Raw genomic sequence first — 16,668 nt, forward strand, 5'->3', positions numbered from 1 at the left:
ACCATCAGTGATCAATAAGTTGTTGACCGCATTCATTCATAAACAGTTTAATGGTGTGCAAACTCCGCCCACTTTCACAACAGCTCAGGTTTACAGCTTTTTTCCTTTAAGAACACCATTTTAAAATCATTATTTAAGGGTCAGAAATCTCAAGTTTCAGAATCCAAACATCGATTTCACTAAGTAACAAACCGTGTTTCTTTTTTTATTTTTTTTAATAAGCAGGAAGACATTTTTCTGTCTTATTTTAGCACAAAGTTGACCCCGAAAGTCCATCAGGCTGGGAGACGGTTGACGCAGAAGTTTCATTTGGTGTTTTGAAAGACAGCAAATACTGGATGAGACCTCATACAGGAATTTAAGGTGGACGATACAAGTAACTCCAACGGATGAAGCTGAAAGCGTCTGAGGATCCTGCAACAGTTCGCCATCCCATCGTCCAAATCTGCGTCTTTAAAGTCAACGTGAACAGCGTTTTGTCTTTCTGTCTCCGGTCATTGTTGCACACCTTCTGCTAAAAATACTGAGGAGAATTTAAAAAAAAAAAAAACAGTGGAGCAGCTCTCGAAGTCCTAGATGGATTCAATCTGCCGTCGGACTTTTTCAGAGGCCCGCCGATCGAGCTGGCGCTGACGGACGACCACGAGAGCCGCGAAGAAAGCTGTCAGCGCCATGGTGGCGGCTTCAAACTTCCAGAAGAGATGCTCCTCCATCGAAGCAGATCGACAACTGAAAAGAAGAAGACGGTTCATTCCTTAATCGTGAATAAATGAATCTAATCTTTTGGATGATTTCAGTTTCGTTTGTTTTTAATTATGCAAATGATCATTAACAGTTTAGATTTCAGAGTAAAAGCTGAGAGATTCATGCATTTTATCAGCTAGAGATTTTAAAGGATGATTTAAAACGGGAGTCTGCAACCTTCAACACTTAAAGACATCCGGGTTGATTTCTCAATGACCATAACCACCGCAGATGGGGGAAAAATGAGACACTGCTTTGTAGTTATGTTGTTTTTACTGTTATGATAATAATAAATGTACCTTTTTTTGGCATATACAGAACATAAAAGGAAAATTTCCTTTTTATCTAAATAATAAATTCTTTATAAGTTTTGATCTAGGTTTACATGACTTCCTTTCAAAATAAAAAGACATCCTGTATCACAGAATTATTTCAATCCAGGACAAACAAACTATAAACAGTTTACTTTACCATTTGTGGTGCATCTCAGTCAGAAATTTGTAAATCTAACAAACCAATTTTAAATTAGAGGTAATTACCGCCCCTGACCAAATTTCTCGGGGCATAAACAACTTCAAATCCTTGAAATTTTTTCAAAAGATTTCTAAAAAAGGTTTCTGAAAAACATTTTTTTCTTCAAGTAGATTGCCACAGTTGAGGGCTAAAAGATCCACTTGGAGCTCCAGAGTCTCAGATTGCAAACGTGGTTCCAGTAAGAATCCAGAACTGACCTTTTGTAGTCTTCCCTGCTGGATTTAGTGCAATTGATCCTCTCGACATATCCTGTTTGTTTGCATGCAAACTGTGTTTTCTAGAAAAACATACAAAAAACGATCGCTTTAGTAGAATTTCCATATAGAGTACACGTGTTAGAATCCCAACATGATCCGATGCTTTTAAATTATAAGTGTTGCAGATACAATAAATGGTAGAACAACATTTCTTTCAGTTTGATATAATATTATTAACATATGGGTCAAAAAAATCCAGCTGTATTCAATTCAAATAACTTACAGAGTGGAAGTCGCTGCAGGGTACGCACTCGTCCACCACGACAAACTCCTCCATGAGCCAGCAGGGAGTGGCCACGGGCTTCACTGCTGCCGCAGAGAACAATGCAACCATTTTCAGCGTTACATCATGAAACAAACAGTTATGGGTGACAAACATGGCTTAGCTTTACCTGCAGTTTTCTCTTCGTTAAGCAGCGCTGCTCCAAACACTCTAAAACCAAAACAACATGAGAAACAGTTAAGGCTACTGATGGACTGAATTTAAAGTTTAAATACAGTAAAAGTCTTCTATATTACTTTCAATCCACATTTGTTTTCTTCTGAATCAGATTCACCACAATCTGAGTAACAATTTACAAGGATAGTTCTCTATTTTAGCGGCTGTGTTTTCCCCCTATAAGCGTAAACCTCAACCTCAGATGAGACGCAGTTACCTCATCAGTTTGCCCTCTGACCCCAGCACACAGACTAACCTGAGAGACACCAGGCCCCAGAAAAGAGCGTGAAGGAGGAGGAACCGCGGCCGACAACAAGCAACCGGGATCCGACAGTCGCTCTCCATCAGTCTGCTTCTCCAGCTGGGTGGGACCACAGCCACCCTGAGTCTTCGCTTTGGGTCAGTGGTCTGTCCGGACTGGTTCTGGGCCTGCGAGCCCTTCTTTGGTTCACAGATGGGGTCCTGTTTGTCTGCTTACATGATGGTCAGACTGGGGGAATCGTTTTAAGGTAGCAGGAAGTTTACACCTGAAAGATGAAACAGTTCTGTCAATCAGTAAGTGATTATTGCATACAAATTATATTTTGGAATATATAACGTATTAAGATATAAAAGGTGAAGACAAACAGAGAAGTTAACAATAACAACCAGTCATTGATCCACCAAACTGGCTAACCCCCAAAACGGTAAATCCAGTTAACTTAATGTCATAAATGGAAACACACAAATTAGAGTCAACAAAAGACAAAATAACGTCATGTTTTCGAGATAGAAATCAATTTAATCTTTACAGACAACAGTCGTCTACTTACTACACTGTCTGGTTAGTAACCAACTAAGCTAGGCTAATATTAGCTCAGTTTAGCTAAACTCCGTCCACTCACCGTAATCCACTAAATCAACCGACATTCCGGAAGCTAGGAGACGTTTACAACAAGAAACTTGTTTATAACGAGCCGAGACTGAAACTAGTCGATAAATCTGATCCGCTTTGGTGGTTAAATGCAAAAACTGCCACCGGACCTGTTTACGGCCTCACGTCGATACAAAGACGTCACAAAACACAGGAAACTCTTCTGGTGTGGTTCTTTCAAAACAAGAGCACGTAAAGTCCTCCCTGGTGAGAAATGACTCACGTGTATAGTTTTGTCATAAACCAGTTAAAATTTTATTTTATTCTTATACATAAAAATAAACATATTTATCATTTGGGATTGCTCAAAAAACAACCAGAACAAGTTGCATAGTTTCATCATAAGAGTTTTCCTCCAAATAGTTCAAGGACTAAGTCAGTTGTTATTCGTAACCAGAATTTTTTTAATGAACAGTGTAAAATTTATCATTAGTTTGCGTCAGATTATACATTACTATCATAAATATTATTATTAATTTTTAGCCTAAAACAGCTAGAGCTATTTATTTTGAAATTCAGACACTTCCGCTGGCGGAAACTGTAAGGATTTTGTACGTATAAGATTTAATATACATGATAATTTATGCCCCGTATGTACAAACCATATTGAAACTCAAAAGTACCTCTTTCATGATTGTAATTTGGTTAAAATCTTCTGGAATGACTTATATGGGTGGCTTTCAACAAAGAAACTTAACCCCAACAATTTTATACCTGAACATTCAATTTGGGTGTATCAAAAGGTGTATCATATGTCTATGTTTTATTTATTACTTATAACCCTGTTTTATGATTTGATATTGTTTTCATCTGCTGCTTAGACTTTGTTCTAGTTTTCTATTTGTAAAGGCTAAACTGCCTTATGTTTTGGGATTGGAATGTTCCAAATGGAAAAAATGCGGTGTAATTCTGAATGATGTCAATTAAAAAAAAAAGGAATGTTGGCGGACGTTAAAGAGGCAGCCAGTAGTTTCATTCACAAGAAGAGACGATTCTCAAACATCAAACCATTTATTAATACATAACGAGATTTGTTTATATTTTAAATCAGTATAGTTTAGGAAAAACAAATATGCACAATAACTGTCCACTTTCATTTTATCAAAGTTCTAATGAAAAAAACATTATATTGTAAATCATCCACAGAGGGATACTGTGTATTTCAGCCTGTATCACCTCAGTTAACTGAAAGACTCACATGATCAAAAGTTAACCCGTGATTCAGAAATGACTAAACCTAAGATAACTAGTTAACCTAACAAGGTTTGTATCAACAAGGTATACACATGTAAACACTCACTTTTTATTTTAAACCGATAACCCTTTTGATTTCTGTATAAACACTTTCAATTAGCAAAATTTTCACTATGCGTCATTGTAAGTGACATTGTTAAGGGAATTCTGAGTATTTTATCATTTTGTCTTTAATTGTTTTAAGTCCACAAAGCCCTTTGCGTTAATGTTTTATGAAAAGTGTTTTATAAATAAAGTTTGATTTGATTTAAGAAACAATAATGAAAAGCTACATCATTTTTTTCTCGGTTTGGTTTATTAGTTCATTTCAAGCAATCAAAACAAGTAATCAAAAACCAACAACAACATAAAAATAAACAAATAAAAAAAAACAAGATTTATCAAACCTAATTCATTATAAAGCCATAAAAAAAACGGTATTCCTCTTGTTGAAAAACAAGTTATTGCATTTCCACACAGCTAAAAAGAAAAATTGCCTTTAGTATAACAGAAATGTCACATTTTTAAAATTATTTTTTATTTAGAGGCTGTGGAGAAAGAAATGTGAACACTTGGAATGCCGAGGGCAGCGACACACCTGTCCAGGTGAAATTTTCTGTCTTCTGTTCAAACTCCGACCCCAACAAAATTTCTCCATGTTGCACTGCAAAGGAAATATCTGTCAGATCTGATATGAAAGACAAAAAAAGGCAATAAAAACATTGCTAATCTCTACCAGGAGTGTGACTCTTCTTCTCTTCAGACGTCGACAGAGTCCAGGAAGCCGCAAGAAACCATTCTTCTTTACAGATGTGACAATGTTCAACCCAGACTTCACAGACACATTTTCCTAAAAAAAAAAGATAAAAATTTCATCATTTTATGGTTCTTTAGAGATGTTAAGATTTTAATCGGGATAGGCACAAATCTAAAGCCGACAACAATAACTTTTCTTAGAAAAAAAGGAGTTTGGCATCATCCAAAAAATTAATAAGGCTCTTTACAACAGGAAGCATTCAGAAAACACAACAAAAACTGCGTAATTTTGCAAAACAATGTAGATGCAACTTTATCTTCTGGTTTATTGAAACACAACCGATTGTTTTAGTTGTTTTGGATCGTCATGACAACAGCCTGGAATGATCAGAACCAGGGAAACATCATGTTTATTGTCACATTCTATGGAAGATGTGAGATGTTTTTTTTATTTTGTGCATTTTATCCAACCTTTCTATTTCAAGAATCCTTTACTCAGCTAAAAGTTAAAGTTTAAAAGTTAAAAGTAAAGTTTTCCTGAAAACTTTACAGACCAAAATCAAAAAACTCAATAAAGAAATATGTGGAAAACGTGTTTAATCTGACACTTTGGCCCCACTGTTCTAAAACTGTCACCACAACAAACTACAGTAATAAAGTTTTATCATAGAAGGCAAAATTAAAGTGTCACGGTCCAGAAAAAGAAGAAAACAACCCTCATATAAATTAGGAAAACAAGCACAAAAAGCCAGGTCTCTTTCTCTTTTTTTTTTTTTTTCACATGACCAGCGTCACAGAGGTTCTGCTGAAGCCCGTCCCAGTGCAGAAACCAATTAAAAACAGGGATCTTTCCCTGCTGGAAAGATGTGTCGCTAACAAGCTTCAATTAGAAAGAGTTATTGTACTTTTGAAGCAACAGAATCCCTCAGAAAGGCCATAACAGAAGGTCAACAGTTTTTTTCAGAAGACAAGCCAAGTTTATTTTATAATTAATTGCAGGATTTCTCAGGTCACCTCATTGCCAGGATGTTAGTATGTTTAAAGATGCTTGACTGAGGGTCTCATTGGGAGGCTGTGGATGCAGGGACAGTTTGGGGACGGCGTCTCAGGATGCAGAAGATGCTGTGCTCTCTCCAGAGCATCATCCATTGAGAGACAAGCTCAGTTTGTTGGCTCGTTCCATGCATTCATCCTAAAGTTTTTTTAAGACATTCTTGTTCTCCAATCTTAAAAAAAAAAAAAAGATTTTCCCAAAGAAATTTAAATTTTAGAGAAATGCTGGAGAGATATGCTGAAAAGAGCAGAAGAAATCCTTTAAAACTGGATCTTAGTGAACCAGAGATAGTATTATTCCATTTTGATGGTACATGTTTTAAGCCTTGACCTCCATCAACTAATCTTCTGATTATTATAAGCAGCTTGCCCTAACATTTTCAAAAGCATGAGTGGATGTTGAAATGAAGACGTTTTATAAATATTTGTGCAAAGGACACAAACTTAAAGGTTTAAACAAGTCCAAAGCAGATTCATTTGTTTATGTTTTAAGCATTTTGGCTGTTCAAAAAGGCTCAGAACAAAACTAAACCTGAATTTAACATCATTACAGTTGATGCTCTTTGTCAGCTTCAGGTCTTTGGTGTCTGTACCCTCAGCTGTCTCACCTGCAGCGTTGGCACAGCAGGAGTGAAGTCAGCCATCCTGCACGCCGCCCTCCACAGAAAAGCGCTGAGCAGAAGGAAAACCGCGCACGCCTTCAGCTTCATCTGTCGGTCGGCTGCTGGTCATCTGTCCTCTCATCGGGAAACAGCCGTCTGCGGGTTTACGCTTCCTCCTGGATGAAACAGACAAAACAAGCAAACTGACAATGCATTTCAGAGGAAAATAAAACAACAATAATCCTCTTAAGTCTGAATTATGCATCACATGATCACATGATGACATCACATTGATCCCTTCAGAGAGCTCGAGCCAACATGACATCCCTCAGAGGTAATGATAATCTGTTATCATGAAAAATTATTAAACTTTTGTGAATATGTTATTTTTCAATGCTGGAATAAATGGAAAATAACTTTTCTTAACCACGCTAAAGAGTCTTTTGTTGGAAAAAATAGTTTGTGTTAAAAGTTCTTAAAAAATGAATCAGATCGCTTGTTTAAATCACAGACTTAAGCTGCAGTGGGATGCTAGTTCAACATGCAAATGTAGAAGAATTGTCAGGGAGAGGACAGAAACTTAAAGCGTGAGTAAAAAGCATACACACACACAAGCACACATATATATGTATTTTTTAAGTAAAGGACAAATTCACAAAACAGAAAAAAAAGCAGGTACAAAATGTAGCTGACAGACAGAATCGTTCACAGATAAACTGGCTGGTTAGTTGTGAACATATATGCCATCTAACTGGTGTGAACAAATTATTTTCCAATATAAAACAGGAAGTACAAACATTCATTCATTTTCTGTACCGCTTTGTCCCTTTCGGGGTCACGGGGCTGCCGGAGCCTGTCCCGGCTACTTGGGCGTAGGCAGGGGATGCCCTGGACAGGTCGCCAGTCTGTCGCAGGGTAGAACATCCACAATCACACACCCATGCACTCACACTCACACCTATGGACAATTTAGAGTTGCCAATTAACCTATGAAGCATGTTTTTGGACAGTGGGAGGAAGCCGGAGATCCCGGAGAAAACCCACGCAGACACGGGGAGAACATGCAAACTCCACACAGAAAGGTCCCCCATTGATGTATTTTTCATGTCCCCCAGCCGGGACTTGAACCAGGGGCCTTCTTGCTGTGAGGCAAGAGCGCTAACCACTGCGCCACCGTGCAGCCCGGAAGTACAAACAACTTTTACAAATTCTGCCAATTAAAAAAAAAAAAAAAAAAAAAAAAAAAAAAGGCAAATTCTGCCAATAAAAAAAACATCTGTGTGTTTCCCTTCTTGTTCTCTGTGAATATCGATCCATCCATCCATCTTTTGAACCCACTGAATCCCTTTTAGGGACGTAGTGTTGCTGGAGCCTATCACAGTTACTGTTGGGTTCATCCTCAAATCAAATCAAATCAAACTTTATTTATAAAGCACTTTTTACATTAAAACAAAACAAAATAACTTGTGTAAATTCATAAAGAAGATAAAATAGATAAATAAATGCAAAATAAAATAAATAACTAAAATAATAAAGAAGTAAAAATTAGCTAACAGGCAGGTTGCTGGTCTGTTGCAGGGTAACACTCACCTGAGAAAAATTTAGAATCATCAGTTAGCGAAGCATATGAAGCACATTTGAAGCATGCAACTTTATGAGAGCAGCTTCGTTTTCCTTCTCCTTAATGCCAGAACCCTCTGCCCCTATTTCAGGCTGGAGCTCAGCCTCTGCAGCTCTTTTTCACTGACAATTACTGTGTGGATGCCAGAGGTAGGGCTGTGGATCGTTGCTCAGGTGCCGATCTGATTCGATTCATGAATCAAGCTCAGCAATTCACAGATCAAAGCACGATTCTTCGTTTTTAATATAATATATTTGTTGCATTACGCATGTATTTTTGCTGGATGTATGAAAAATAAAATTCTATGTATTAAATCACGTCATTTATACCTTTACTTAGAATTAAATAGTCAACAAAATTGATATAAACACAAAAATTTATATAAAAAAGGTGTTTGTCAATGTTGTTTATTTTCACTACACTCTGTTATATTCATAAATCAGCGAAATTAAGAAACCTTCTTATTAAGAAAGATTATTCTTTTGAGGCAGAACTTAGCAACAAATAACAGCAATTTTTTCCCCTGGAATTAGGGTAATTTCAGACAGCATCTGCAGTCACAATTAATTTCTGTGCACCCCATAACTGTAGCTCCAACTTAATGCAAGAAGTTTGGGTAAAGTATGGTCTAAAAAAGTAAACATTTGAATTTTTCTGTTTACAGACTGGTTATACCATGTTTGAACACTAGAGGGGGTATTATCCACGAACTCAGTTTCACGAATCCACAGATTTACAGGTTGGATTTAACGACTACATGTTTATTCTATTCTATTCTAATATATCTTATTCTATTCTATTCTATCTTATTCTATTCTATTCTATCTTATTCTTTTTGCTAAATTATTTAACATTTTCCTTCATGTTTAGGCTATAGGATTTCCCATAGTAATAATAATAAAAACTTTATTCAAATATTCAAACTCGGACGGATGAATGTGTTTGGTTGTATTTCTATCTTTGGCTGCTGGTCTATGTTTAGCCTCTGAGCCCCCCCCCCCTCCCCCCCCCCCCCCCCGCAACTCCACCACCACGGCCCCCACCCGTCAACGACCTGCTGATCTTTGTCGTACGTAACACCGTCACCGCGTGGCCCCGCCCCTTTTCCTATGGAGGATTTATTTATTTTCTCCTCCGTCTCCTCCGCTCACCCGCCAACCATTACCGCCGACACGACTCGTCGAACCGCGGCGGGACAGCGCCACAGCGGAGGAGGCGCGAAAGGATGAGCGGCGGGACGCAGAGCCGACCGGAGCCGCCGCCGCCGAGCACCGGAGGAGGCGACATGACTGCAGAATAAACAGGCAAGAAGACACCGCTGCGCCTGTCGGTGAAAAAGAGGGAGGGTGTGGATGATGCATGGATGATGAATGGATGAACGGATAGACCGGTTCATCATGCTGTGGTGGCGGGCGGACGCGCCGTCCGCGGGGCTCGCGCCGCGCCGCACGCGCACCTGGAGCAAGGAGGTGGACAAAATGTTACAGCGGCGCTGCCTCCCTTCCTCACCCCCCCATCACACACCGCCTCATCACCATTGATCTGACCGCCTGCATCCGTCTCTTCCAGCGGTTCCGAGGATGTCTCGAGCGGCCGGACCTGCGCCGCCCGCCGGGGCCGGGACTGGGACCGGGACCGGGTCAGAGCTGCCGGACCTGAGCCACCTGACCGAGGAGGAGCGGCGCATCATCCTGTCGGTCATGGAGCGACAGAAGAAGGAGGAGGAGAAGGAGCAGAGCATGCTGAAGTAAGCGGGGGCTCTTCAAGTCGTTTCCAAATTATATCACTAATAATAATAATAATAACAATAATAATAATAATAATAATAATAATAATAATAATAATAATAATAATAATGATTTCAAAATCAAATAAATGATTTATGACCTCTGACCCCTTTCTCCAGCTTTAATTAAAAGTGAACACATTTCTGATGAATATTTTCATTGACAGATTTGACAAGTTTTAATTTAAAAACAGGCTAAAATGACAAAGTTGGTTGATATCAAACAAAAAAGATGCCAATGTCAACTTTAGCTCAGATCATTGCTGCTGCAGAAAAATCACTCAAAGTTCACTGAAAGACAGAAGATGTCCTCTAAGTCTGCAGTTTGATGGAAAAATATCAAATTAAAGAGCCTCACCAATGACAATTGCGTTTTTAACGTCTACATGAAGAACATACGTGGACATACATGAAGAAAATTTAGCTAAAATTTGCATTTCGGAATACTTCCTTATTCAAATTGTTAGTAATCTGCAGTTTGATTAAAGAACATCTGAAGAAAATGGGCAAAATAATATCTATTCCAACAGAAATATTGTTTTGGGTGTTTCTGACTTGTACTTGTGACAGTTTTCTCCTAACGGAGGACATATATCAAGAAAATGAAGTGTAATATTGCATTTCTCAGTAGTTCCTTTTTCAAAACACTCTGAATCTGCAGTTTGGTGAAAGAACATCATGAGAAATTGGGAAAAATATCAAATGAAAAACCCACTCTGATGGAAAAGATTCTTTTTAGTGTTTTTAACATCTTCTTGTGGCATTTTTTCTGATGATGGAAAAAAAAATAGAGAAAAATAAGCATAAAATTGAATTTTTTTGAGTATTTCTTTATCCAAATCGTTGTGAATCAGGAGCAAATACATTTTTTTTTAGTTATGTAGAAAACCTCCACTCCATTCCGATGCATCACCTGCAGACAAATGGATCCATGTGGGTGGAGTAGCTGTTTCAGGATTCTCAGGTGTCCTTTAATGATGAGGTCATCAGCGTTCGCCTCACGGGACTGAAGCACCCACTCAGTTTGCTTGTGCTGTACCTCCTTTTTCTTGTGATTGTGACACCTGTGTTGTGCATCTCCTATTTTATTTATGTATATTTTGAGACAGTAGCCATTCATCCGGTGCTGTTGGAGCCCCAGGATCAGTGTTTTCCTGAGTGTCTTACTGCCATCTTGACTTTTTCTCACTGCTGAGCTCCTGTGGTCTTTTCCTACGGATGTTACACCGCGTACGTCTGTGTTTTCCTCGTCCGAGCCGGCACACGGCTCGAAACTGAACGGCTGGATAGCTCCAACGTCGCTCGCCATTTATGTTGCACCAGTAATGTTAGGTCAGAGCTTTGGGGGGCTGTAAGCTAGTGGGAGAGCGTGTGACAAGATTTTTGATGGCGTGCTAAAAACTCAGAGGTGAATTTTTGATGAACTTCTGCAGAAACTAGGTGCTAAAAAGACTCAGGTTTTTAGATTTTGGCTAAAAACATGATCCCATTTAAAAAAAAAACACTAGGAACGCTTTGAAAATAGATCAGAAGATGATCGCAGTGGCTCTTTAAGATATTTGGCGCCTACGATTGGCAAACTGGATGTTCCTCATAATTTGACAATAGCCTCCCAGGATCCAAAACAGGAGTAACTTTAAGCGATTTCTGTCTTTGTTGAGTATCTTTGTCCAATCCGCTCCTTCATCTGCAGGCTTTGGTAACTTAATTGTTTAATTAAGAGGCTTCTTGCAAACAAACACACTGGATTTCTTTTGGAATCAGACTGAATTCTCGTATTTTTTCTAACCCTTGTAGTCCGGGGCCTTTTTGGGCGTTTTTTTGTGATAATACTTGATGTCCAGATTTTTAGCTATAACCCTTGTTTCTTTAAAAAAAAAAAAAAAAAAAAGTATATATATATATATATATATATATACTTTTAAATACTTTTAATTTAAAAATCTTAATGCATTAGGCATCACATGATGAACTGCTATGCTTTAGTTATTGTGTTGTTCTGTTTAATGTTGTGTCGCAGACAAAGATTATTGTATATTTTAGACCAAATTGATGTTGACTGACTCCAATTCTTTGCCGCTTGAGATTTTGAAAGGGGTGCCACAGGGCTCAATCCTAGGACCCCATTTTTTGTTTTTTTTGCAACAATAAATTGTGGGATAATCTGCCACATGCTAAATAGATTTATACCAATGACACCACATTGAACTGCTGCCTTTCCTACATTAGCAAACGTTTGAGATGTTACAGTCTGCTTTTACTGTGGTTTAGTTCCTGAAACTATTATTAAATGTAGGTAAAATCAAGGTTATGGGATTTTAATTCACCTATTTGTAAAGGAACTAAGATTACACTCATACCAACTTACTGTGAGTTTATCATGTTTCTATATTTACATTTTATTTTTATTTTCCAAAAGCTTTCTGTTAAAAACTCATCTCCAACTCGCTCTTCAAGTCAAAGGCTTGTTTTTTAAATTGTAGTAATTTGCTTCTTCCTTGGAGTTTGTCAAACTTTTAGCTTTATATGATTTTAGGGATGTTTATTCATATATTATCATGCATCATATATGAATACTCTAGTTAAAATCTTTACTGTTTTATTATTGCAGCTGCTGTAACCCTTACGGCCGCTAGATGTCACTAAAGACAAACATTTAGACTTTCTTTCAGATTATTTTATTTTGAAGGTTGGAAAATTTCATTCTATATGTGAAAATAAATCTTGTTTATCACATTTTTTATTTTCTTTATTTTTATATGATGGAGAGATTTTTGGGGTTGTAGATTCAACATGAAACATTCAGAAGATGATTTATTAAAGATCGAAGCCGTTTTTGAAATCAGCAAAATGCTTTGGTTAAAAGCTAATTTCAAGAAAAAAAAAAAACACTTTGCCAAGAAGTAGTGTGGGTTTTCTGTGTTTTTTTTTTAATTTTTCCATCTTTTTAATCTAATTTCTGTCATTTATCTTGGTCTTGTCAGTGTTTTATGGTTTTTTAAAATGACTGTTTTCCAGTTATTTCCATCATGCCACATTTCTTGTCTTCTTTTTGTAATTGTTTTAACTATTTTTGGTTTTTTTAATTAAATTTTTTAGCTGCCGTTAATTGCTGCTACCCAAGATGCAATAAAGCCCAGAATAGTATAGCTCAATGACACCCAAGGGTTGGGTTGCACGGTGGTGTAGTGGCTAGCACCCTAGTTTTAAATGAAAACATGTTTCATAGGTTAATTGATGTCCTTAAATTGCAATGCCATGTTAACGTGAGAGATTCTGACCCTGTGACCCAGTGGCGCCTCCAGAAATTTTTCATGGGGGTGGCCAGTGGGGGGCCACATTAAATCTTGGGGTGGCACACAAAAACCATGAGCTATATTTTTAAAATTCATTCTACCAAACGTAGTAAAACAACCTTTAGAAAACCAACAGAAAGATAAATGCCTACTGATATTTTGTAGAACATGAACTTATAGTAGATACTACTAGTATAATAACTAATAGATACTAGTAGATACCATTAGTAGATACTACTACTGATTTATATTTATTTTTTTTTGTTTATATTTAATGCTTAGGTGTGTCTGCTTGGGGTGTTCGGCTCTTGACTGAGAGATATCTATAATGAACAAAAAATGAAATCTGTTGTTCTGAAATAATAATAAAAATATCATTCTAATTATTAATTATATCTGTAGACATTTCTATTCAGACTTATAATCATGAAATGTTTTTATTATTAGGGTAACATAATTCTAACTTCACCAGTTGGTCCAGGAACAGGTGGAGCCAATGCATATGCTGAGTTCTGCCTTGCTTCTCTGACCGATGATGCTGACTGTCCCTCCTCTGATGCCGTCTCATCTTTGTCTTCCTCATTCTCTTCTGTCATTCATGCTGCTCTGTCTCATCTTCCTCCTCCTCACTACTCCTCTGTTGCTCCCCTACCATCTCTTTCACTCCTTCTGCTGCACTTTTATTCTTAAAATAAGAATATATGTTCAATTTCTCTTCATTCTCTGAAAATGGACAGACACAAGCATCAACTAATGACTATAGGTAACTCTGTGCAAACAAAAACACATCAAAATGTTGCGGTAACACAACAACCAGTGCTTAAATAGTGCCATGAAAATGAGTGGCTTGTGACAGGGACATCCTTTTTTTACTTATTAATAAGAAGTAATGACACATCCACCGCCGCTGATGATGTGGCGTATTTGCACCAAGTATTTGCACACTGGGTTTACATGTTTTGCAGACCGCATGTTTTTACACCTTTGCAGCTGTGTTTATTTAATATTTAATATATATTTCTTTATTTAATAAGAATCTAATTTTTGATAATAATTTTTCATAATAATTTTCAGTGATATTTTTAATTATTTAATATAAATGTCATTTGTGATGTCCTTTATTGATGTTATATTATACAGATTATTTCTGAATGTCGTGTTGCTGCCACAGATAAATGAAATTTCCCCATTGTGGGATTAATAAAGTCATCTATCTATCTATCTATCTATCTATCTATCTATCTATCTATCTATCTATCTATCTATCTATCTATCTATCTATCTATCTATCTATTATCTATCTATCTATCTATCTATCTATCTATCTATCTATCTATCTATCTATCTATCTATCTATCTATCTATCTATCTATCTATCTATCTATCTATCTATCTATCTATCTATCTATCTATCTATCTATCTATCTATCTATCTATCTATCTATCTATCTATCTTATCTATCTATCTATCTATCTATCTATCTATCTATCTATCTATCTATCTATCTATCTATCTATCTATCTATCTATCTATCTATCTATCTATCTATCTATCTATCTATCTATCTATCTATCTATCTATCTATCTATCTATACAGATCTAAAGTACAGTAAACAGATTGTTAAAGACCCACGGAAAATATTTAACAGGAAAAGAAACGTAGCATTTTGGGATGTTTGATTGTGTGTGCGTGCGTGCGCTCTCGCGCGCACGCGTGTGTGTGCGTGCTGAAACCGGTGCTCGCGCGATGCAGGAAGAGAGGGGGGATAGCGCGTGTGAGGGTGTGGAGCGCATACACGCGCGGTCAGTCGCCGTTTTGGACTTAAGGAAAAAGTAATAAAGAAAGTTCATCTTTAGTGACTGAGACTGGTTCTTTTATCTGACCGGCCCGGAGGATCTGAGGGTTCGAACGCGGAAGTGAACCACGCGTCTTATTCATTCTGCGTCCAGCGGCTCCTCTGTAGATGTCTGCGCACTCAAAGGCAGCAGGGAGGGGAGGGGGTGAGGGCCGGTTTAGGTAATCAGAGCGATGTGCCAGCTTGCTGGCTGTGCATTTGGGATGAAACGCACAACTGATGCTACCACAGTTTATAGTGGCTACTGGGGTGTCCGTGGGGTGGCCACTGGGGTGGCCAGGTGTCGGAGAGGGGTGGCCGTGGCCACCCCTGGCCACCCCCTGGTGGCGCCACTGCTGTGACCTTCACGTTTAGCTGAAAATCAAGGTTCATTAGAGAGAACAGTTTGTTTTCGATGGCCTTTTTCAAATTTTGTTCAAAAAACACACTAAATCCTGCTATGATCAATGCTTTGCAGAGTCCTTTGCAACTAATTCTTGATATTCAAGCATAATATTGTGCAGCAGTCCAAGCGGAACTTCAGTTCCTAGTTGTATAGGTAAAAACTTACTGTGAAAGACTTCACAGACGTAAGAAAAGCAAAACCCTTCATATCACCAGCTCACCTCATCAGGGTTTTTTTTTTCATTTTTCTGACATTTTGTTGTTTAAGTTGATGTTTTTTTCTGTTCTGACATCACTTTTTGATTTTATTTCATCATCATCCTCACCGTGTGGGGTCCTGCAGGGATCAGGAGGAAGGGAAACCTCCCTCGGCGTTGTGAGTATCTGTGCAGCTGTCCCAAAACTCACCTGTTTTAACTGCTCTCCCTGAAAACTGCCCCTTTCCGTCCCCTTGGCCGCCCTGCGTCAGCTGACTGTCTGTGTTACCTGGACAGGTGGAATCCACTCTCAGGGTTCAGTCAGTTGGTCAATAACGTTGCTGCCAATGTGTCCGAGGTTCTGCAGGTTAAAAGTCCAACTGACAGCGAGTCGCAGACGTGAGTAAAAACCAGGAGTTGGATTGAGCTCAGGATGGTTTTAGCTGAGCCCAAAAACAAAGAAACCCGTAAAATTTTGCTTTTATCAAAAACTGAGTTGAGTTTATTCATGGAAATGCACATAAAAGGGTTCATATATTCGGGTTTTGCTATTCGAAACCAGAAAATAAAAAACTATCAGCCTTTTTTTTTTATCTGCCTCCAAAATCTATTAATTTTAACAAAATAATCCCACGTTTTGTGTAGTTCCTGCAAAATTACCAAAAAAAATAGCTGAGATCTGTCTGCCTCTTCAATCAGCCTAATCTGTATAATCTGACGTTTACATTTCTGATAATCTCTGTGCTCCTCCACAGAAAGTTACATCAGCAGTTCGAGATGTACAAAGACCAGGTGAAAAAGTTGGGGGAGGAGCCTCCGGTGGCTCACACGGCGAGGGCGGAGTCTCCCACCTGCGGCATCTGTCACAAGACCAAGTTTGCAGACGGCTGCGGCAGGGCCTGCTGTTACTGTCAGAGCCGCTTCTGCGCCCGCTGTGGGGGGCGTGTCTCCCTGAGAGCCAACAAGGTTTTTGATTAAATTACTTCTTCACAAAAG

At 38.2% G+C, this 16,668-nt stretch overlaps 2 protein-coding genes and 1 long non-coding RNA gene across 18 annotated transcripts in view; 1 reads left to right on the forward strand and 2 right to left on the reverse strand.

The window, feature by feature from the left end:
* Window positions 1–31: 31 nt before the first annotated feature.
* Window positions 32–3,056, reverse strand: jtb (jumping translocation breakpoint). Of its 2 annotated transcripts, none has more exons than XM_023959591.1 (6): window positions 2,859–3,056; window positions 2,231–2,501; window positions 1,928–1,968; window positions 1,759–1,841; window positions 1,476–1,555; window positions 32–729 (listed from the first exon to the last, which is right to left on the reverse strand). In XM_023959591.1, exons 2-6 carry the CDS (start codon window positions 2,317–2,319, stop codon window positions 573–575), a joined length of 450 nt encoding a protein of 149 aa, XP_023815359.1. In that variant the 5' UTR covers window positions 2,320–2,501; window positions 2,859–3,056; the 3' UTR covers window positions 32–572. The 2 variants fall into 2 exon arrangements, with proteins under 2 accessions (XP_023815359.1, XP_023815358.1); XM_023959590.1 differs by having other exon boundaries at window positions 1,759–1,844; window positions 2,859–3,055.
* Window positions 3,057–4,452: 1,396 nt separating this feature from the next.
* LOC111948156 lies at window positions 4,453–9,786 on the reverse strand. 2 transcript variants are annotated; one of them, XR_002874076.1, is made up of 4 exons: window positions 9,677–9,786; window positions 6,538–6,707; window positions 4,857–4,970; window positions 4,453–4,784 (listed from the first exon to the last, which is right to left on the reverse strand). It is a non-coding gene; the product is annotated as an uncharacterized LOC111948156 (long non-coding RNA). The 2 variants fall into 2 exon arrangements; XR_002874075.1 differs by lacking the exon at window positions 9,677–9,786 and having other exon boundaries at window positions 6,538–7,358.
* Window positions 9,225–16,668, forward strand: part of LOC101165488 (regulating synaptic membrane exocytosis protein 2) — a 41,076-nt gene continuing 33,632 nt past the window's right edge. For 12 of the 14 annotated variants that reach the window (XM_023959573.1, XM_023959584.1, XM_023959580.1 and 9 more), the window contains exons 1-5: window positions 9,225–9,456; window positions 9,722–9,899; window positions 15,819–15,851; window positions 15,970–16,071; window positions 16,428–16,638. In XM_023959573.1, coding sequence (XP_023815341.1) covers window positions 9,733–9,899; window positions 15,819–15,851; window positions 15,970–16,071; window positions 16,428–16,638 — 513 coding nt within the window. In that variant the 5' untranslated portion in view covers window positions 9,225–9,456; window positions 9,722–9,732. The remainder of the gene's footprint in view (window positions 9,457–9,721; window positions 9,900–15,818; window positions 15,852–15,969; window positions 16,072–16,427; window positions 16,639–16,668) is intronic. The other 2 variants (XM_023959588.1, XM_023959583.1) reach the window with 2 other exon arrangements.

Source organism: Oryzias latipes, chromosome 11 (genome assembly GCF_002234675.1).
Source record: "Oryzias latipes chromosome 11, ASM223467v1".
Taxonomy (NCBI): Eukaryota; Metazoa; Chordata; class Actinopteri; order Beloniformes; family Adrianichthyidae; genus Oryzias; species Oryzias latipes.